Raw genomic sequence first — 24014 nt, 5'->3', positions numbered from 1 at the left:
TAATGCACATCTTCCTGTCATGCTGAAGGTTATGCAGAGGCAAAACTGCAGAGAATGAAACAGTTGATGCAACCTCCCATATATCCTTTCCAAGTGTGTGAAAAGCTTCTTTCACCTTTGAAACCTCATTGCAAGCCAGATAATTTGTCCCACTGTGCTTGAGCCATCCTCCATGTTGCTCTTGCACTCTGAAAGTGCTGCAAATGAATTACGGAGAGCCACAGACTGTGGGACATGTCTTCTATCCACAACTCTCAGTCTAAGTATATTTAACTTAATATTACTTAATGCAGTATGCAGCCCTGCAGGGTGAGGTGAATGGTGAGGTCAGAGGAGTAGTTACTAACCGAGGGTGTTTCTGGTACTCACAGTTTTTATATACCCTGGGCAGGCGTACAGCAGTGATGGAGAGGCTGGCACAGGGGTCCTCTGGGGCACTCTCTGTATATAAGAACCAGGCCGGGTGGTAGGTGAGGTGCCCTGGATGTTGCAGGTTTTTAATGTGCCGGTGGCAAAATCCCTTTAAGTTCGTGACGCCAGTGCCGGTAATGGTGGCACACCGATTTGTTGTAGAAATAATTGAGGAACACGATGTTGTGGTGAACCAAAACTTCTGTTTACTGAAACAGTTAACTAAATACAGTCTTTGGTCAAAGTTCCACATGTAAGAGGTAGTAACATGCAGACTTTACATCAATTGGCAGGTACAATGTTCTTGCAAGATACTCAGAGGGGTAAACACTTACAGATAAGGCTGCACTTTCCTCAGAATCTTGTCTGTCTTTATCCCAAGGCCCGTATGCCCTATTGCTGGCTTCATCGTTGGTTAGGGAAAACTTCCTCAGGTATATGTCTCTTTTCTTTAAATAGATCCTTCTGCCCTTCAGCTCTCTGGGTCGGCTGGAATCACTTCTGCTCTGCACTGTACTTTGTAGGAACTTAGTTTCTCTCAGGAGGCAATTCTTCTCCTGGTGGCAAGCTAGGAGCCTGGGCTATCTAGCTGCATGTCAGAAGCGCCACTTCAGATGATGCCTAGCTAAAGTACACACTGACCTCTGACTCTACACAGACTTCCCTTAACAGGACCTGACTATTTATACTAGGGGTTCCCTAGCTCCCTCTACTGTCTAGGAGGAGGAACTACACCCTAACAGGCCTGGTACACAGATAACAGGGAAAAATACACATAAAAACATTATATAAAATTACAGTGACCCTGTCCCGCAGGAGGTGGGAACAACGTGGCCCAATTGACCCTTGTGTAGTGCCCACATTTACTTAGTGGGACACTACATTAATATTTAAGTATTTTCATATTCTTAATTCTGTTTAATATTTTATCTTTTTTAGAGATAAATTATAATTTTTTCTGTTAAATTATTTTACAGACTGTATTCTACATATTACCATACAGTTATACATTATCATAGCTCTTGATACTTCAGTTTCAATCTCTTAACCAGAAAAAATAACACTAATAACTCAAATATGAGGCCTACTGAGTAAATATGGCTATATGTCCATATAGAGAACAAAGAATAAGGGAAAATTTACCTTGTTCACATATATGTTGCAAATCCATGGAGGCTGAAATGCTGGAATATGAATCCTTTTTTATCCCTCCATTGTTTTATATACATAAAATGCACCTAGAAGAAAAATGTTCATTGTCTGTATATTTGATCTTGTATAGCTAGTTAAGAAAACGATTAAACTGGTAGGGTAGACTGGCTACTTGACCCTTATGACCATGACCTATATACAGTTGCAAGAAAAAGTATGTGAACCCTTTAAAATGATATGGATTTCTGCACAAATTGGTCATAAAATGTGATCTGATCTTCATCTAAGTCACAACAATAGACAATAACAGTCTGCTTAAACTAATAACACACAAAGAATTAAATGTTACCATGTTTTTATTAAACACACCATGTAAACATTCACAGTGCAGGTGGAAAAAGTATGTAAACCCCTAGACTAATGACATCTCCAAGAGCTAATTGGAGTAAGGTGTCAGCCAACTGGAGTCCAATCAATGAGATGAGATTGGAGGTGTTGGTTACAGCTGCCCTGCCCTATAAAAAAACACACACCAGTTCTGGGTTTGCTTTTCACAAGAAAAGCTCTCAGAAGACCTCCAATTAAGAATTGTTGACTTGCATAAAGCTGGAAAGGGTTATAAAAGTATCTCCAAAAGCCTTGCTGTTCATCAGTCCACGGTAAGACAATTTGTCTATAAATGGAGAACGTTCAGCACTGCTGCTACTCTCCCTAGGAGTGGCCGTCCTGTAAAGATGACTGCAAGAGCACAGCGCAGACTGCTCAATGAGGTGAAGAAGAATCCTAGAGTGTCAGCTAAAGACTTACAAAAGTCTTTGGCATATGCTAACATCCCTGTTAGCGAATCTACGATACGTAAAACACTAAACAAGAATGGATTTCATGGGAGGATACCACAGAGGAAGCCACTGCTGTCCAAAAAAAAAACATTGCTGCATGTTTACAGTTTGCACAAGAGCACCTGGATGTTCCACAGCAGTACTGGGAAAATATTCTGTGGACAGATGAAACCAAAGTTGAGTTGTTTGGAAGAAACACATAACACTATGTGTGGAGAAAAAGAGGCACAGCACAACAAGATCAAAACCTTATCCCAACTGGGAAGTATGGTGGTGGGGGCATCATGGTTTGGGGCTGCTTTGCTGCATCAGGGCCTGGACGGATTGCTATCATCGAAGGAAAAATGAATTCCCAAGTTTATCAAGACATTTTGCGGGATTACTTAAGGCCATCTGTCCACTAGCTGAAGCTCAACAGAAGATGGGTGTTACAACAGGACAACGACCCAAAGCATAGAAGTAAATTAACAACAGAATGGCTTAAACAGAAGAAAATACGCCTTCTGGAGTGGCCCAGTCAGAGTCCTGACCTCAACCCGATTGAGATGCTGTGGCGATTCACACCAGACATCCCAAGAATATTGCTGAACTGAAACAGTTTTGTAAAGTGGAAAGGTCAAGAATTACTCCTGACAGTTGTGCACGTCTGATCTGCAACTACAGGAAACATTTGGTTGAAGTTATTGCTGCCAAAGGAGGTTCAACCAGTTATTAAATCCAAGGGTTCACATACTTTTTCCACCTGCACTGTGAATGTTTACATGGTGTGTTCAATAAAAACATGGTAACATTTAATTGAGACTGTGATTGTCTATTGTTGTGACTTAGATGAAGATAAGATCACATTTTATGATCAATTGGTGCAGAAATCCATATCATTCCAAAGGGTTCACATACTTTTTCTTGCAACTGTATATTGTGAAGTGTTAAGTGTAAAGATTTAAAGAGTTAGAGTTAATAATTATATTGACATTACTGACTCTTAATAATGGCACTGAATAGTTGCATTTTCTAACAAGCCCGGCATCAAGTACATGAAGGTTTCTTGATTCTAATTACAAGTACAAGTACTTAACTACGGGCAACTACTGGCTAGCTGTCCTTTCATCACAGCTGCCTTCTTTTAACTTGAAAAGGACTAAGACTATCCATCTGATTTACTGGATGATGTATTCAATGTACCATGAATGGTTCATTACACATTAGTAGATCTCATATGGAGAAGAACATCATTAACCTTTATATGGCTTGAGGAGCATGATGTTAGCAATAGCAATATACTTTCACACTAAAAGTATACACTTTTACGGACAAAAATATTTCGCTTTCATTCAGAGACAAAATTACATATTCAAGTCTATTGGTGGATATTATCGCCTGTTTTTTTATGAAAGTATGAAGAGAAGAGATATTTCATTGAATGGATCAATGACATATTTAAATATTAGAGAGACCATGGTTTACAGCTGTACACCACCTACATTTCTTTGCAATTCTTAGCATAGTAGCAGTGATATTTGCCACAGATAGTTCTAGAAAATGGATAGAGTTTTGGTAAAACCCAAAATTATCTTTAGGCCTCTTGCACACGACCGTGTGCCCCCGTGGCTATATTGCGGACCAGAATCACAGATGCGGACTCATTCACTTTAATGGGTCAGCAATTCCAGAGATGCGGTGCGGCAGGAACGGAACCACGGAAAGTAAGCACTACGGAGTGTTTCTGTGGTGTTCCGTTCCGTGCTTCCGTTCCACAAAAAGATAGAACTTGTTCTATCTTTTTGCGGAACGGACGAATCGCGGACATATTCAAGTTGAATTAGTCTGGATTTGTCCCGGCTGCCGCACAAATGTTGCCCGTGCATTGGGGACCGCAAATTGTGGTCACCAATGCTTGGAATGGAACAAATACGTTCGTGTGCAAGAGGCCTTATATACTGTATGTGCTACTGACCAAATTTGTGTTTTAATAGTTAACCTACCAGCTTGGTCAAAAGTGTATCATGTTGGTAAGTTATCTGTTGCAACATAACTATTTGACTTTTAGAAGGAACCTGTCACCTTGAAAATGCAGAGCAATCTTTAGGCAGCATGTTATAGAGCAAAAGGAGCTGAGTTGATTCACATATAGTTTGGTGGGAAAAGATTAGGTAAAAAATGTTATTTTTACATTTAAATCTCTGCTCTTTCTGAGCCCAACAGCTATATATGTATACACACTCACACAGAAAATGCTCTCATTCACTGATAAAGACAACCTATATAGTTACTAAGCTCAGAAAGAGCAGAGATTTAAATCTATACTTTACAAGTTGTGCTGAACCTTTTCTCACAAAACGATATGTCAATCTGCTCAGCTTCTCCTGCTCTATCGTTAAGATAGCTGCCCATGGCTGCCACTGGCCTGCTCATCCCTGCTCTACCCTGTGGACAAGGACGCCAAGCTACGCACCATGCTGCTGTCTCCATGTTTCTGTCTAGTACTCCAGCCTCTGTCCCCTTAGGAAGAAAGTGCCCATGCGAGGGTGCCTGAGCTTAAGTTTTATGGTGACCAGCAAAAGTGTTGAAGTCTAGTGCTCCTGTGATTCTCCTGTGCTTTGCCTGCATTTATCCTTTAATTGTTCCTGTCTGGGCTCCAGCCCTGTACTGTTCATATTTAAGTTTAACCTTGTCCATCTGCCTTGTTTGAGTTCCTTTCATGTACCCAGCCTGCCTGTCCTGATTGTGTCTTCACTACCACCCAGCTTGCCTGTTGTGTTTCCAATCATCTACTCTACCATTGTACAATCCAGATCTATTATACTAAACTTAAGCCTTAGTGATTGTTGAGAATGTTCTTGTGGTTTTCCTGCAGTTTTGGTGTGTTTTGTGTATCCTGATCTCAGTGGGTCAGTGGCCAACTGCACCGGGACTATCCCACAATGTTGTGGTCCATTGCTTCTCTGCATCGAAGGCCAGATTCCTGTACAGGGTTTAAAGGGTTAATACCAGGGGGTGCCGGAATAATGCCCTTAGGGCACTATGCCAAACCAGTTAGTTGGCACAGTGGGTTCACGCTCACTGATTCATAACATCTGTAACATGCTTCTTGCAGATTGCATTGCATTTTGTGGTGACAGGTCCTCATTAATAGAGAATTGTCCTTAGGGACATGCAGTGAGTATGGGTGACAAGTTTTTCCTATCTTTAGCCAAACTTTTTATGGCGGGAAAAACTGTTTATCTTTAATATACAGAATACATTTTTTAGGCGGGAAAAACAGTTTATCTTTAATATGCAGAATACATTTTTTAAATAGCATTCAGTATTATGGTTGTTACTTAGATGACTTTCTCTTAATATGTGTGTGTGTGTGGGGGGGGGTTATCTATGTGACATTCCATACTTTCTTATTATTAGGGTTATTATTAATAACAACAACTTTAATAACAACAACTTTAAATTAAAATTAACAGCAATATCAACTTTTTGAATGTAACACATCTCATTGTCAATAACACCTACCTCCTGAAAATGGCTGGACAATGCATAGATGGACAACCCCTTTAAACCCTTTCATACCCAGCACTGTGCATGTACGGCGCTGGGCGGGTGTTTAAAGATGACCCATGCTCCTGCCCGCTGTGGGCGCCATAGCCGCGGGTGGCCGCCTGCTTCTTTTAGCAGACACCCGTGGCTCATGTCCGCAACTGGCATTAATGTCGATCGCAGACTTTTAACCCTTCAGAGGCCGTGGTCAATCCTGACCACGGCATCTGAGCGCACTGAAACCGAAAGTGCGCACTTTCGATTGTGCTCCGGCTCCCCTTGTGGCGATCGAAGGAGCCGTAGCATGCATGCAGTAGCCCGTGTCTTTATGAATGACACAAGGCTGCTGCATAGTATTTCCTTGTCTGTAATAGGAAAGTAGTGAAATCATCATAGACTTTAATGCAAGTGCATTGGAGTCTATGTTAATAGCAATCAGATGATTGCATGTTATAATTCCCTATGGGAACCTTAAAAAAGTTGTAAAAAAAAGTTACAAAAATTTTATAAAAAAATAAATATTTAAATCACCCCCCTTTTCCCAAAATAAAATAAAAAATAAAAAATTACTACATGTTGTACTATGACACAATTTCTTTATGTTTGGAGACAATTTCTATATCCAAAAGAAAGGGACCACTATGGACGCCAATGTAGCACCCCCTTACACTAACGAATTTAGTTTGAAGAGGATTGGATTTATCCAAAGAATTTGTTCCAAACACATGCCACAATGTGGCAGAGCTATATTGATGACATATTTTGTATCTGGAAGGGCGACCAAAATTCGTTCTTGGAATTTCTCTCCTACGTAAATGGAATTGATCAGGACCTACAATTCACATCACAAACTGATTTACATTCCATCAGCTTTTTGGACACAGTTGTTATCAAAACAACCCATGGCACACTGACTACCGATCTACACAGAAAACCCAACAGATCGCAACACCCTTGTTCACTTACTCAAGCTGTCACCCACACACCACAAAGAAATCGCTATCTAGGTCCAAATTTCAAAGAGTGACCAGAAAAGTTAGTGACCCCACTCTCCGCAATCAACACCTAGAGGAAATGTCAGAAAAATGTCTATATAGAGGCTTTCCATTTTCCTTACTCAAAAGAGAACAGTCCCCTCCTTCATCTACATTACCTCTGACCAACGACACTTTCTTGCCCCGTCTTTCCTTGGTCGTCCATTACCAACCAATGATACCATGAATTCAAACTATAAAAACAAATCCCATCAGAATGTGCTACAAAAGGCCACAAAATCTTAAAGATAAACTAGTTAAGGCAGATATCGGTTCTCTCAAACCCTTGTCTAATCTAAACAATCAACACTGGCACCCGTTAAATCAGGAATCTATCCATGCCTCAATTGCACACAGTGCACAAACGTCATCAAAGGCAATAAAATTGTCCACCCCATTCAGGCAAAATCTACCATGGAAAGAGCTTCTATACATGCAGCTCATCCTATGTGATCTACTTAATCCGCTGCCCATGCGGCCTCGCATATGTGAGTAAAACCTAATGTGTACGGGACCGCATCTCTAAATCGGACATCTGTTGTCAGAAAACGGAACTACCCATTCCATACCACTTCATCTCCACTAAGCACCAAGTCAATCAACTCAAATGTCAAATCTTAGAGCAAATACCACTGGCAAAAACGTGAAGGAAATTTTGGATCTTTGAACTCAACACCCTGGCACCAATAGGGCTAAATAGAGACTTTGTTTTCTGTATCACATGACCATGTACACTATAGGATTCCTGTATTATATATGTTTGAATCAACATGCATGTCAATATTTCTTGTATGATCTCAAAATGATTTTCCATGAATAATAATTGTATTTATCCTTATTTTTCACAGACGAAATGATTCCTGTCAGACAGGTAGTATCTCGCTCTGCCCATAGATTAGTGACTAACTGCATGTTTTTGATATAATAACTTCATAATAGTGATGGATGAACATTGGCCGCGATCAAATGTTCGTGACGGGCCCATTCACTTTAATGGCAGGCGAACCTGAAAAACCTTCAGGTCATATTTGCAGTCCGCAAACACTTACTAGAAGTACACAAATAGTCCCACAACATGGACAGTCATATACTAGAGGGGGATCATTGGCAAAAATTCCAACAAAAAATATGTATTTTAATGAGGGGCCATTTTTAGGAGTCTTAAAGGGAAACTCTCAAAAATGTGCCCTACTGGAGCCTAGAAATTTTTTATTTGCTATCAGTTTGATGTATACAAATGTGCAGCACTCCATGTTTTTTTAAACTGCGGAGTTCATTTAAAAAAATGCATACGTTAACAAATTGTTTTTTCCTGCCATGGAACTATATGGTGAACGGACACCACAGTACTGCACCAGTCAGAGGCATCTGTTAACGCATACATTTTTGGAATGCATTAAATGGATGGCAAAAATAGGATGTGAACCCAGCCCTGGTGTCAGAATAAGAACACAGTGGAGCAGCGTGGCGGAGAGGGGAGGCCGCCATGTACTAACAGAGCGCTACCTGGTCCTGGTAGTCAGGGATGAGGACTGTGTTTCCCAAGGATCATTTTCTACTGGTAAATACAGGACACAGCATAATACACTAGAATCTATATAACATAAAGATATTAGTTGCAAGAAAAAGTATGTGAACCCTTGGGAATGATATGAATTTCTGCACAAATTGGTCATAAAATGTGATCCGATCTTCATCTAAGTCACAACAATAGACAATCACAGTCTGCTTAAACTAATAACACACAAATAATTAAATATTACCATGTTTTTATTGAACACCCCACGTAAATATTCACAGTGCAGGTGGAAAAAGTATGTGAACCCCTAGACCAATGACATCTCCAAGAGCTAATTGGAGTGAGGTGTCAGCCAACTGGAGTCCAATCAATGAGATGAGATTGGAGGTGTTGGTTACAGCTGCCCTGCCCTATAAAAAACACACACCAGTTATGGGTTTGTTTTTCACAAGAAGCATTGCCTGATGTGAATGATGCCTCACACAAAAGAGCTCTCAGAAGACCTACGATTTGAAGAATATTTTAAAACAAACTGTACCCCCGAGGTTTCGCCTCAAACAATTTGGGATGCCCATAAAGCATTTATAAGGGGCCACTGTATCAGTTTAGGGGCCCATCTCAAAAAAGAGAGACAAAAACAGTTAGACGCCCTCTATGAAAAAATTAGTCACCTGGAGAGTGCCCACAAAAAATCCCAATTAGAATCACACTTAATGGAACTTTCTTCATGTAGGGCTGCCATCAAAAATCTGTTAAACACGGCCTCTGCCAAACTTTACCTACATTCACAATATAAAATATTTGCCCACGGAAATAAAGCTTCTCGATATATGATGTCCAGACTTAAACGTAGAAAACTAAGTAATTACATACATAAACTAAAGACTCCAGAGGGTGCTCTAACCTTTGAACCAAGTAAAATTGCTTCACTATTTAGAGACTATTACGAATCTCTCTATAATATTAATTCAACGCAATCTTCCTCCGGTGATACAGTGGTCCCGCCATCTCTTACTTCATATTTAGTGGTTTGGCCCTCTCCTCTCTCTCGGAACAGGATAAAGCTCACTTAGCTTCCCCATTTTATTCAGATTAACTCCTACAAGCCATTAAAAACTCCCCCAAAGGGAAATGCCCAGGCCCGGATGGGTTCCCTATACCCTACTACTTGTCTTTTCATGAAGTACTAATCCCACATCTTATACCAGTATACAATAGCGCCCTGCAGGGTATACCATTATCGACGGACATGACCAAAGCTCACATCACCTTAATACCCAAGGAAGGTAAAGACCATTCTCTTTGTCCCAACTATAGGCCCATCTCTCTTCTCAATATTGATTTAAAACTTCTAGCTAAGATGCTCTCAAACAGATTATCAAAATTTCTCCCCTCATTAATCCACAGAGACCAAGTAGGTTTCGTGAAAAAAGAGAAGGGAAAGATAACACGGCTCGTATCCTCAACATTATACACTATGTCAAGAGGAAAGGCCTACCTTTGGTCCTTCTCAGCACAGATGCTGAGAAGGCATTTGACAGAGTCAACTGGTCCTTCATGTATGCGGCGCTGCAATCTCGTAATTTCCCCCTCCCCTTCATAGCAGCAATAAAAGCAATGTATCAACATGCCTCAGCCTCAGTTAGGGTCAATGATACCCTGTCAAATTCTTTTAGAATTAGTAATGGCACCCGGCAAGGCTGCCCTCTATCTCCCCTCCTGTTTGTTCTTGCCTTAGAACCTCTTCTACAGACTATTCGGATGGATGTTGACATATTGGGAATAAATTTAGGAGACCAACAGCACAAAGTAGCCGCATTCGCGGACGACTTGCTTTTAATAATAAGTAACCCCGAAATGGCTCTCCCGAAAATTTATGACCATTTTGAAACATATGGATCACTTTCTAATTTCAAGGTGAATCACAATAAATCACTAATAATATCCACAGGACTTAAAAAGTCTTTGAAAAGTCAGCTAGAAGCATGTACGCCATTTAACTGGTCCTCTCCTTATCTAACCTATCTAGGCATCAAAATGAGTACAGATCCCAATCAACTCTTTAACCTGAACTATATCCCTCTCCAAAATAAATTGGCGGAAGATTTAACTTCTCTTGATATCCCTATACTCTCGTGGTTCGGGAGGAAAAACATATTAATGTCACTCATCATCCCTAAACTTACCTACCTCCAACAAACCTTACCAATCCCCGTCCCTTCCACATATTACTCTAAACTCAAGTCCATTTTTCGTTCCTTTATATGGAATAAGAAAAAGGCCAGAACGTCTTACAAATCTTTGTCTTATCCGAGAGAGAGGGGAGGAATAGCTTTACCAGACCCTGAACTCTACGGCAGAGCTATTTTACTCACTAGAGTAGTAGACTGGTTAACGGCCCCCAAGCAGAAATCTTGGGTCCCAATGGAAGAGTCCTTGTTGGAACTTCCGTTCAGAGCGGCTCTACTGGGACGCATGTCTCCACTGCACCTCCATCCTAATATTACTCCAGTTATGAAAGCCACTCTGAATGCGTGGTACACCTTACAAAAATCATCCTTAAGCTCCCCACTCCCATCTCCTGTCCTCAAAATAGAGGATATTTTTCACCTAGCCCCCCAGGCCTTACATAGCAGCCTTCCCACTGAAATTACTCAGTCTAATCTGAAACTGATAGATTTATACAAAGAAGGCAATCTACTCTCCATAAAAGAGATATGTGATCTCTTAAATAGCCCTCTCTCAAGTTTTAATGGGCTTCATTTCTTAAGGGCATACATGTCACAAAACGTACAATTACATACATTGTTACGCCCTGGTACCTGGCTTGAACATATTATCTCTCGTGATTCCACCCCACATAAACTGATCTCACAATGGTACAACAGGCTGAGAACTCCTCCTGAAGCCCTAACACCTGCTTTCATAAGACTTTGGGAAAAATACCTAAATATAAGTCTCTCACCGGAGGATACCGGCATCAGGATTCAGGAGAATAACTATAAAATCATCACAAGATGGTATAAAACCCCCGACAAGACATGCTTATATTCAGTTACAGCATCTGACACATGTTGGAGATGCTCAAAAGAAAGGGGCGCTTTTATCCACATATGGTGGACCTGCCCAATTTTACTTAATTGGTGGGAAAAGGTTTTTCAAATCAGTAACAAGATTTGCAATTCCAATATTACTCCGTCTCCGGAAGTTGCCCTCCTGAATCTTTATCCTCGTAACCCCTCCCCCCCTAACCTACTTCTTTTCAAACATCTAGTGAATGCTGCAAAATTGCTGATCCCTACACTATGGTTATCCTCCGAGGTTCCTTCTTTGGATCAATGGTATCAGAAAATAGATCAAATTTACCGATTAGAGGAGTTATCCTCATGGGAACTGAGATCTCATCATAAGTTTCTAAAGAACTGGAGTCAATGGATTTCCTTTAGAGGCTATTAGACAGAGATTAGCACTATCAACATTATCCTTAGATATACAGCATCTAGGGCCTACCCCATCTATCTTCCCATCCACTTATCGCCTAACCCTTCTTGGATTAATGGACGTTGAGTTGCTCAGACGGTGTTGCTGCTCCCGCTTGGGACCGTCTCGGATGGAACGTATCATTAAGACCTAAGGAATTTAACAGACATTTTAGATCAATAATTGCCACCTGGTTCTTAAATGTGCTTTTTCTAAAGTGTATTTTCCATGGGATATTCTATACCGATTAACCCCTTGGATGCCAGCTTATCATACTTATTGTATATTTGATATTTGACAGACCTGTATTCCGTTTTCTTATATATAAGAGTAGAGGAGTTTGTTTACTTCTCTTCTGCTCTATTTTTGTATTGTACTGATTTATTCAATAAAACTTTAAAGAAAAAAAAGAAAAAGAAGACCTATGATTAAGAATTGTTGACTTGCATAAAGCTGGAAAGGGTTATAAAAGTATCTCCAAAAGCCTTGCTGTTCATCAGTCCACGGTAAGACAAATTGTCTATAAATGGAGAAAGTTCAGCACTGCTGCTACTCTCCCTAAGTACCTTGCCACCTAATATTGGTCCTTAACCTTTATGCTTTTTATACGGGGGTCCCTTTTCAAACACTGGAGCATGAAGGCCCCCATTTGCACTAAATTGGAAGCGCCCATGAGAATGTCATCCTCGGTCTTCTCCCCCCAACCACGGACAACACCAGGGATCCCCGAAAAGTTTAAAGCCTGCTCTTCTTGCTCCTCCTCCTCCTTCTCCCCTTAGCCACCATCCTCTTCTGACTCCTCTTCAGACTCCTGCTGACTTGTCTCAGATGGAGTAGCCCCCCCCCCCAGGAATTCATTCAGCATTGCGACTTCCTCATCTTCCAGCTCCTGCTCCTCGACGGCTTGATCAATGACATGACACAATGCACGTTCCAGAAATAAGGTGTAAGGTACAACGTCACTGATGGCACTCTGGCTGTGACTGAACAGTTTGGTGATCTCATCAAATGGCCGCAGAAGTCTGCATTCGTCGCGCATGAGCAGCCACTGGCCGGTGAAAAAAAAAACAAGCTCCCCAGATCCTGTCCTGCCACAGAGTTCGTACAGGTAGTCGTTAACGGCACGTTTCTACTGGAGCAGCCTATCAAGCATATACAAGGTGGAGTTCCAGCACGTTGGGCAGTCACAAATCAGACGTCTGACGGGCAAGTGGTGTAGCCGCTGAACATCAGCAAGGCGAGCATGGCCGTGTAAGATCTTCTAAAATGGCCAGAGATTTTCCTGGCCTGCCGCAAGACGTCCTGGGCCCCGGGGTATTTGGCAATGATTCACTGCCCGACTAAGTTCAGGATGTGTGCCATGCACGGCACGTGTGTCATTTTCTCCTGTGTCAGCGCACTCAGCAGATTGGCACCATTGTCACACACAACTTTACCAACTGTCAAACTGAATGTGGTTAGCCATTGATCGGCCTGTGACTGCAGAGCTGAAAGGAGTGCAAGACCGGTGTGGCTCTTGGCTTCCAGGCACAACAGCCGCAGCACAGCATGGCAATGTCTCACCTGGCATGTTGAATAGGTTCTGGGGAGCTTGGGGGGTACAGCAGAAGAGTGGAAAAGGAGGAGTCAGACAAGGAGGAGACAGAGGATGGAGTAGAAGGAGGAGATGATGAGGCAGTCCTGCATGCAATCTGTGGCGGCAACACCAAATCGACACAGGTGCCACGGGTTACATGCTTGATGGCTGTCACAAAGTTCACCCAGTGGGCAGTAAAAGTTATGTACCTTCCCTGCCCGTGTTTGCTAGTCCATGTGACTGTGTTCAGATGTATCTTGACACCGACACTGTGTGCCAGAGATATATTAACTTGCCGCTGAACGTGGCCATATAGTTCAGGGATGCCCTTCTGGGAGAAAAATGTCCTTCCGGGGACCTTCCATTATGGTGTGCCAATGGCCACAAATTTTCTAAAGGCCTCCGAGTCCACCAATTTATATGGCAGTAGTTGGCGGGCTCGCAGTTTCGACAAGCCAGCGGTCAGCCATTAGGCAAGAGGACTATCCAGAATCATCTTTTTTTATGCTCGAACATTTGGGCCACGGAAGCCTGCCTTGTGCCCGATGAACGCGACGACGGCAGGATGGAAGGTGGAGTGGAGAACAAATGGGAGGAGAGAGGAGAAAGATAAGTGGCTGGACGTGTAGCGCCGGGAGTCTGACTTTGTGGGTTCTGACGGCGTTGCTCCCTCTGAGCTCGGTGATGGGAGGCCAGGTGTCTCCTTAAGGCAATCGTCTCTAGGTGTTGGGCTTACCGCGACTTATGCGTTGACAACATAGGCTGCAAATGGCAACACTATTATCAGCAGCTGACACGTTAAAAAAAGGCCACACTGCGGAGCCATGTGCCGGCGTCCTGGGAGTGCAAGAGTTCTGCTTGCTTCTCCTCCTTCTTTTCCCTATCTGCTGCTCTGTTTCTCCCTCTGAACTCCCCTCCTCTTCCTCTCTTGTGGCAACCCACGTGACTTCCATAGACACGTCATCATAGTCACCTTCACCAACACTGACATTAGAGATCTCTGAGTAGGCAGCAACAGCGGGGACCACCCTCCTTGGGCTGACCTAGGCACTGTCGTCAGACCGCTGGGCGGCGGCCATTGCTACCTCCTCTTCCTCATCAGATGCCAAGAATGGTAGGGTCTGGGAATGGATGGGAAAATAATTCCTCTGACTCGAGTGGAGGGACTATGGTGGTGGTGGTGGTGGTCATTGGGGTGCACATAGAAGAGAGTGAGGCTGGTGTAGATACAGAGGATGAGGAGGGTGCAGAAGCGGCAGGCTGAGTGAGCCACTCAACCAACTCTAGTGCGCCCTTTGAAGTTATCGCACGCGCCTTCTCCAACTTCCCACTTAGGCTCCGGCCTGGTGCACCTGCGCGACCCCTACCATCCCTGCAGAACGGTCTGCCTTCTAAATGACCCTCTGCCTAAACAGTATTTGTGGAAGAAGGTATTTTGCAGCTCTCAATCAGTATTTGGTGGAAAAAAGTATATAGTAATAGCACCCCTCAAATCAGTATTTTGTGGAAGAAGGTTTATGGCACTCCTCAATCAGTATTTGGCGGAAACAGGTATATGGCACCCCTCAATCAGTATTTTGTGGAAGCAGGTGTATCGCAGCCCTCAATCAGTATTTGGTGAAAGAAGGTATATAGCTATAGCAATAGCACCCCTCAATCGGTATTTGGCGGAAACAGGTATATGGCACCCCTCAATCAGTATTTTGTGGAAGAAGGTATATGGCACCCCTCAATCAGCATTTGGCAGGAACTGATATATAGCACCCCTCAATCAGGATTTTGTGGGAGAAGGTATATTGCAGTCCTCAAGCAGTTTTTTGGGGAGCAACAGGTATATCATATCCTTTGCAATTAGTTACTCCAATAGCGTTTGTCCCTCTATCTAGCTGCGGTATTGCAGCAGAACCATACACAACTGCTGCACAATACAAATACACTATAATATAATTTCTATGTTAGAAAGTATATTATAAGTATATCACACCCCTCTATATCACACCTATCAATAGCACACCTATACCAGTCCTTAAAAGGACTTTTGTGGCCCTATTAGCTAGTGTTTGGTGTCCCTAACTGTCCCTGCTCCAAAATGCAACCTCTAGCTACACTGGCAAAACACATAATTTAAAATGGCTGCTACACGTTCTGTTATAGGGTTGGGGGTGTGTGCATGTGCTGAAACGTCTCAATTAGCTGTCCTGTCCCACCTGATGGATGTGTCATGGGTCAAAGTTCGGCGCTATGCAAAAAAATATGGCGCATGCAAATATTGCCATATGTTCACATGTTTGGCGAATCACGAACGAGCAAAGTTCACAGCGAAACGACCACTGGGCGGACCGCAAGGCCATCTCTGCTTGATAAGACTTACCTTATATTACTGCATTATACTACTGCATGGTTCTTCTTTAACCACAATTTTCCCTATTACTGTCAAAGTAAATATACCTGTCTGCTAGTCTTACTAAGTGATCATATATTATTTCCGTCTTAATTATAATCTTATACAAATTAGTTCTCCCTGTCCAAATATCGCTTTCACAGTCACATACAGGTCCTTCTCAAAAAATTAGCATATTGTGATAAAGTTCATTATTTTCTGTAATGTACTGATAAACATTAGACTTTCATATATTTTAGATTCATTACACACCAACTGAAGTAGTTCAAGCCTTTTATTGTTTTAATATTGATGATTTTGGCATACAGCTCATGAAAACCCAAAATTCCTATCTAAAAAAATTAGCATATCATGAAAAGGTTCTCTAAACGAGCTATTAACCTAATCATCTGAATCAACTAATTAACTCTAAACACCTGCAAAAGATTCCTGAGGCTTTTAAAAACTACCCGCCTGGTTCATTACTCAAAACCGCAATCATGGGTAAGACTGCTGACCTGACTGCTGTCCAGAAGGCCATGATTGACACCCTCAAGCAAGAGGGTAAGACACAGAAAGAAATTTCTGAACGAATAGGCTGTTCCCAGAGTGCTGTATCAAGGCACCTCAGTGGGAAGTCTGTGGGAAGGAAAAAGTGTGGCAGAAAACACTGCACAACGAGAAGAGGTGACCGGACCCTGAGGAAGATTGTGGAGAAGGACCGATTCCAGACCTTGGGGGACCTGCGGAAGCAGTGGACTGAGTCTGGAGTAGAAACATCCAGAGCCACCGTGTACAGGCGTGTGCAGGAAATGGGCTACAGGTGCCGCATTCCCCAGGTCAAGCCACTTTTGAACCAGAAACAGCGGCAGAAGCGCCTGACCTGGGCTACAGAGAAGCAGCACTGGACTGTTGCTCAGTGGTCCAAAGTACTTTTTTCGGATGAAAGCAAATTTTGCATGTCATTCGGAAATCAAGGTGCCAGAGTCTGGAGGAAGACTGGGGAGAGGGAAATGCCAAAATGCCTGAAGTCCAGTGTCAAGTACCCACAGTCAGTGATGGTCTGGGGTGCCATGTCAGCTGCTGGTGTTGGTCCACTGTGTTTTATCAAGGGCAGGGTCAATGCAGCTAGCTATCAGGAGATTTTGGAGCACTTCATGCTTCCATCTGCTGAAAAGCTTTATGGAGATGAAGATTTCATTTTTCAGCACGACCTGGCACCTGCTCACAGTGCCAAAACCACTGGTAAATGGTTTACTGACCATGGTATTACTGTGCTCAATTGGCCTGCCAACTCTCCTGACCTGAACCCCATAGAGAATCTGTGGGATATTGGGAAGAGAAAGTTGAGAGACGCAAGACCCAACACTCTGGATGAGCTTAAGGCTGTTATCGAAGCATCCTGGGCCTCCATAACACCTCAGCAGTGCCACAGGCTGATTGCCTCCATGCCACGCCACATTGAAGCAGTAATTTCTGCAAAATGATTCCCGACCAAGTATTGAGTGCATAACTGAACATAATTAATTGAAGGTTGACTTTTTTTTGTATTCAAAACACTTTTCTTTTATTGGTCAGATGAAATATGCTAATTTTTTTAGATAGGAAATTTGGGTTTTCATGAGCTGTATGCCAAAATCATCAATATTAAAACAATAAAAGGCTTGAACTACTTCAGTTGGTGTGTAATGAATCTAAAATATATGAAAGTCTAATGTTTATCAGTACATTACAGAAAATAATGAACTTTATCACAATATGCTAATTTTTGGAGAAGGACCTGTATAAGCCGCTTCTTGCCAGTTCCCTCTCTGGACACAGACAGCCGTACTGCGCATGTGCCTGCCCACAATGACAACAAACACATAGCGATTCACACCCAGCATTACTCCCATAAATATCCAGGCAGTGTAATGGCACGCACACGCCATCCTGCACTCTACATGCTACTAAGACTATGGTATGTACCAACTGATCACCAACGCATCTATTTATATCTTTTATCTCTGTTCTTGCCACTAACACACTATACACTAGGTTAGCATGCACCAGGCGCTCCTGCCTCCTCCCCCTCCCCCTCCCCTTCTCACAATCTATACATACCATTTTACATCTTAAATTCTTAAATGCTTTTCCTCCCACCTATTTACAAATGTGCTGATTATAACAAATGTATTGGTTATACAAGACTAGATGACATACTATGTATAGATCTAGACTCGTTTTCCTAGAAAGCTACCTAATCTTGCGGCATGTCTATTCTGTGTACAGATCTGGACTTCTTATCCCGGAAACTCATCTAATCTTGCAGCAAGTCTAGGACTTCCCATCATATTCCCTACATCCAGCTGAAGACCGTCTCAAGTGGAGCCCCCTGGGACACCCCATTATATTACTATAATATATCACTATAACGTATAACCCTAATATTGTACTACATCATGTCTCCTTGCAACATCCTCTTGTTACGTATAAATCATGTTCTCTTACGAATATTCTATGTTTATGCCACCATTTCCACTTTCTAGATCATATGACTTGTTATCCCCTTTTATGAATTTCCTTTGATATTTGTCAATGTTTTCCTTTTTTCATGTATATCCCAGGCCGTGAACAAGGTCTAGGTTAGACCTAAACGTTGGCCAGTGGCTGCAAATAATGTTTTGTGGATGGATAAAAATGTAATGTTTATATAACGTAACCAGTGAGTGCCGTGGTTTTCTGAATCTACTGGAATCTACCTTTACCACTGAGCACCACCTTCTTAATCGAGGAGTGCCATTCAACTCTCTTTATTATTGTTGTCAGTAGGCACATGATTGCTGTCACTAGGCTTGAGTGAATCAAGCTTCAGATCATAGATCCAAGGTCGATTCATTAAAAAACTTTGTTTGCAATACACAGCAACAGGACAGCAATACAGATAGATGCTGCGGTGGGGCAGTGGAGAAGCGTTTCCCTTACCCGTTCCTTTTGTAGGCTGCAGGCACTAGGCCTGCAGCCTAGAGGCCCGGTGCAGGCAGTGCAATGACATTATCACTCCGCCTGAGCTGTACACCGCGGGACACAGGCCGGAAGAGGCCTCCACTGCTTTACTGAGAGTGTCATGGAGGTAAGTATATGAGTATATATTTTTTTATCAACACTATGCTGTTGTCCAGAATGAGGAAGGGGGAGAGGAGCACTATGGGGGCGTCTACTAGGAGGCATTATACTGGCACACATGAGGGGAGAGGAGCACTATGGAGGCATCTACTAGGGAGAATTATTTACTGGCACAGATGGGGGGAGAACTATAGGAGCATCTACTAGGGGCATTATTTACTGGCACACATGGGAATAGAAGAGCACTATGGAGGCAGCTACTTGGGGGCATTATTTACTGGCACACATGGGGAGAGAGGAGCACTATGAAGGCATCTACTAGGGGACGTTATTTAGTGGCACACATGGGGGAGAGGAGCACTATGGAGGCATCTACTAGGGGCATTGTTTACTGGCACACTTGGGGGGAGGAGCACTATGGGGGCATCTACTAGGGGGCATTATTTACTGGCACACATAGGAGAGAGGAGCACTATGGAGGCATCTACTGGGAGCCCTATATATTAGAATTATGGCACTATGGGGGGGAGAGGAGCCATATGAGGGCATCTACTGGGGGCGCTATATATTGGCATTATATACTTATTATATACTGTCACACATGGTGGGCACTATGGAGAAGTGGGGGAGAGGAGCACTATGGAGGAATCTGCTGAGGGGCATAATAAAGGGGCATTTTATACTGGCACAAACTATGTGTGCAATATGGGGGTGGGGATGAGTACTATAGTGGCATTTTATACTGGCATACATTATGGGGGCTCTATGGGGAAGGGGGGAGAGAAGCATTATCAGGGCATCTACTTGGGGCACTCTATAGGGCATTTTATACTGTCGCATTATGTCAGGCACCATGGTACGGGGGAGGAGCACTATGGGGGCATCTACTGGGGGCACTATATAGGAGTATTTTACTGATGCAAATTATGGGGCACTAAAAGAGTTTTACACATTATGAGGGCACTATAGGGACATTGGCTCTACTGGGGGCACTAAGAGGAGTTTTTTTTTTTACTGTCACACAACAGGACATTTTTTTGTATCATTATTTTTGGGGGACATTTTGTTTACACTATTAGTGTCGGGAACACTGTTTCCTGGGTGCAGTTATTTTAATATATATTATTGAAGGGGCACTATCTGGTACTAGTATTTTCAGGTTTTTTTTTCTGTTTCTGCAGTATAGTATTGGGGGGTACAGCAGGCACAGTATTAGAGGTGGCAGGATGGGGTGTTCAGAAGATTGGAGGATGTTGGAAAGGTAGGAAACTAAGATGTCTGTCTGTCAAACTCTGCAGAGAGAAGAGATGGCTGAAAGAAATCATCATGGTGGTCTGGTCTGAAAGGAGAAGATGAAGACAGAGAAGGTCTACAGTACATCTAAGGAGACATCACTGGATGTACAAGGTATATGGCGCTGTATTAGGCTACTTTCACAACAGTGTTAGTGATTCTCGCAGGCTCTTCCAGCAGAGAACAGCCTGCCGGAATTCACTGGATCCAGCACTATTGTATGCAGACAAAATGCCTGCCGTCCCCTTTAACTATAATGGGTACTGCAGAGATCAGGCCACAATCTGCATGCTGTGGTTTGTGTCCGGATGGATTGTAGTAACACAGGTGTGAAAGTAGCCTTAACCTGTATGTTTTGTATTGCTGTATGTAATGTTAGGAGGGAATAGGTTATGTTGAGAATTTGGCATGGGGGTGGAGGGGCCCAGGCCCATTCTTTGCACAGAGGCCCTCTGCTGTTTGTGTCTGCACCTGTATTGGACCAAAATACTACAATATTCAATTTCTTATTTTATGAGCAAGAAATTAAGATAACCTTCTTCAGTTAATAAACTTGAACTGTTACTACTGAACTGAGTTTCAATGCCAGCTGGTAGCTATGGTGCTCAGGACTTCCTATGGCTTGCCCACAGCATGGTGACGATTTTGTAATGAAATTGGAAATTCATAGCAACATAAACACAGCTGTTTATACTCATAAAGTAAGACATTTACAATGAACAGTTTCATTAGAATAATCAGACATGACGTGTTATGTCAGTTACAGGAAGACAGTATGATGCATGCATGAGACAATGGATTAGCAAAGATTCAAGTTTATATTATCATAAGAAATTATAGAGAAAGTCCAGGTTTCCATTAGTCAATTACAAATTCTAATTTTGACGATACTATTCATATATTTCAGTGCAGATATATTCATGAAAAAGATACAAGCTACAAGAGAATTAAAAGACTATCCCCCAAATCTGAGAAAACAAATGCTATCTAACCATCTTTCCACAAAAGTAATCTGAATCAGCCTTGGTTTACCACTTGTAAGATGCACATCTAATTTAATGTATAACAGAGAGTATCTATAACATCCTCCAGTACTAGTAGCCACCATTACCTGGCTGTAGACTCTGCTCCACAAAATCCAGCAATATATATATTTTTTCCTTTCAACTGGTGCTGGTAGTTTTGGCTCGCAATATGTTATTCAGGTCAATCCCGACAGTGTCAGAAATCTGCTTTACTCCCCACTGAGAATCATGTCCCTGAATCAGGAGCCGCAACTACCAGCACCGTTTACTGGGGAGGGTTTAGGCAAAAACTGCAGCAGAATCTGTGCAGCATTGGCAATAGCCAGTTAATGGGGCTGCCCATTTTGGAGGACATGACAGGTTGGATTTTTCTCCCTTAGGCCTCCTGCACGCGAACACGTGGCACCATTCACTATAATGGGTCCGCGATCCAGCCGTTCCGCAAAAAGATAGGACATATTTCATCTTTTTGCGGTACAGAAGTACGGGACGAAACCCCACAGAAGCACTCCGTAGTGCTCCCGTAGAGTTCCCTTCCGTGCTTCCGTTCCACACCATTACGCATCTCCGGATTTGCGGACCCATTGAAGTGAATGGGCCCGCATCTGTGGTGCGGAATGGCCACAGAATGGCGCCCGTGTATTGCGGATCCGCAAATGCAGTCCATAATAAGGCAACGGGTAGCACACGTTAGTGTGCAGTAGGCCTTAGACTGATAGGATTTTTGTACAGACACCACTTCTGTTAAAAAAGTAATGATCATCATAACAGTGCAAATAATAATATTAACCCCCTTAACAGGCACATTTTAGACCCCTTTGTCATTTCAGAATTCATAGTTCCTGTATGGAGCTCAGCTTTTTTTTTTGAAACAGATAGTAATAATAATGTAATGATAAATACAAAAACAAAATAAAAAAATAAACACAAAAATAAAACATAGCATCTTGTCATTTCCTCACCATTGAATGTGAAGTTTTGCAGACAAGATCATATCCATCAAAACTAAAGGCCCCTTTACACTACTCAATAGAGCAGAAGATTTTCGGAAAGGAAGCATTCCTTCCAAACAATTGCCTGCATATCAGTGGAGGTGAGGAGCTGCATTTACATGTAGTGATCGCCTCCACTGTATGAGGACGAGAGATGGCTACTATCGCTTGTCCTCATAGAAATTGATTGCTTCTGGGTAGCAGAGTGTTGTTTACACAGGACAAGCTCCTGTCCAGAAATGATGATTGAGGTATCCAGATGAAAGATCATTTCTTCATGATCTGCATCAGCTTTATATGGGCACATTATTGGGAATGAGTGTTCATAGGAACATTAGTTCCAGATAATCTGCCTGAAAATTGGGCAGTATAAATACAGCTTTAGGCTAGTGTGGTGGAGGTTGCATTAGAAGCCTACATTACAGATTCTGGGAAAAATGCAGGACACAATACCACATTATGCTGTGCCATTTAATCTGGCCAAATGACAGACACCATAAAGAAAATCTGATGGATCTCATGCCACCGGTGCCGGCCTCTGATGACATAAGGGAACAGCGGGGCATGGGAGCGACATCTCATCCAACTGTATTGCCGTCCTAAGGACAGCGATATGGTTGAATATAGGCCCTGACGCCACCCCTCACTCATCTCCAGCCGTGCCGCCTGACACAATTGCCTCACTTTGCCTAATTTGCGGTGTGGCCCTGTATCTTTGGTGTTGTATTCACAATGCATTATTAGGCACATGTTTGAATGTGTGTCATTCAGGTTTATTGTTTTAAATTGACCAGAAGTCACTTGAAGATCACAAAGTCCTACATCAGGAATCACCAACCTTCGGCACTCCAGCTGTTGTGAAACTACAACTCCTAGCATGCTCCTTCCACTTCTGTGGGAGTTTAGAGAACAGCCAAGCAAGTGTGTATGATGGGAGATGTAGTTTCACAACACCTGGAGTTCCGGAGGTTGCTGATCCCTGTCCTACATGAAACAATCAAGTTGGCTAAATCTAATCCCTATAAATTGTCTTTATCTCTTTTAGGGAACCCATTGTAACATTTTAGTACCCCTAAACCACCACCAATGTCTTATACTGTAGGGGGTTTATGGGCTTAAAATGTGGTAACAGGTTCCCTATAAGAAACAACATCTCTAATTACCATTCATATAATGTATGATCTAACTGTACACTGCTTATAATGTTTAACCGGTTGGTCTACTCCATTAATTAAGAGTTCTGATAAGTAGCTAACTTGACATTATTTAAATAAGTTAGTAGTAGTAATAGTAATTTCAATGCCTTCTAATCTTTTCATAGTACTACATTAATTAAAAAAACTAGGACTAATCTGTTAGTTTATATATAGAATTACTGTGCCTCAGTATTAAAGGGTGGTCTAATATATTGCCGCATTTTTCTTGTTGAACTGCTGCCACAATATCCGTTAATCTGTTAGTTTATACATAAAATTACTGTGCCTCACCCCTTCCCTGTAGCAAATCGCAAAGTTCAGTTAGGTTGTCATGGCAACTTGTGGTCTTATGAAGGCTCCTAGTTATGCGATGGTAATCATCCTATCAAACCCCGATTCTAGCAGGGCTTAATAGGAGGATTTCACAATTACCGTAGACTTCAATAATAATTTATGGTATACGTGATCAAATGTGTGCATGTTA

At 42.4% G+C, this 24014-nt stretch overlaps 1 protein-coding gene across 2 annotated transcripts in view; it reads left to right on the top strand.

Annotated features, from left to right (window-relative positions):
• Positions 1-18565, top strand: part of LOC122925685 — a 129937-nt gene extending 111372 nt beyond the window's left edge. For both annotated transcript variants that reach the window (XM_044277032.1, XM_044277031.1), the window contains 2 exons: positions 7813-7835; positions 18191-18565. In XM_044277032.1, coding sequence (XP_044132967.1) covers positions 7813-7821 — 9 coding nt within the window. In that variant the 3' untranslated portion in view covers positions 7822-7835; positions 18191-18565. The remainder of the gene's footprint in view (positions 1-7812; positions 7836-18190) is intronic.
• Positions 18566-24014: the final 5449 nt, after the last annotated feature.

The sequence above is a fragment of the Bufo gargarizans genome, chromosome 2, assembly GCF_014858855.1.
Source record: "Bufo gargarizans isolate SCDJY-AF-19 chromosome 2, ASM1485885v1, whole genome shotgun sequence".
Classification (NCBI taxonomy): domain Eukaryota; kingdom Metazoa; phylum Chordata; class Amphibia; order Anura; family Bufonidae; genus Bufo; species Bufo gargarizans.
This window is presented reverse-complemented; position numbering and strand designations above follow the sequence as displayed.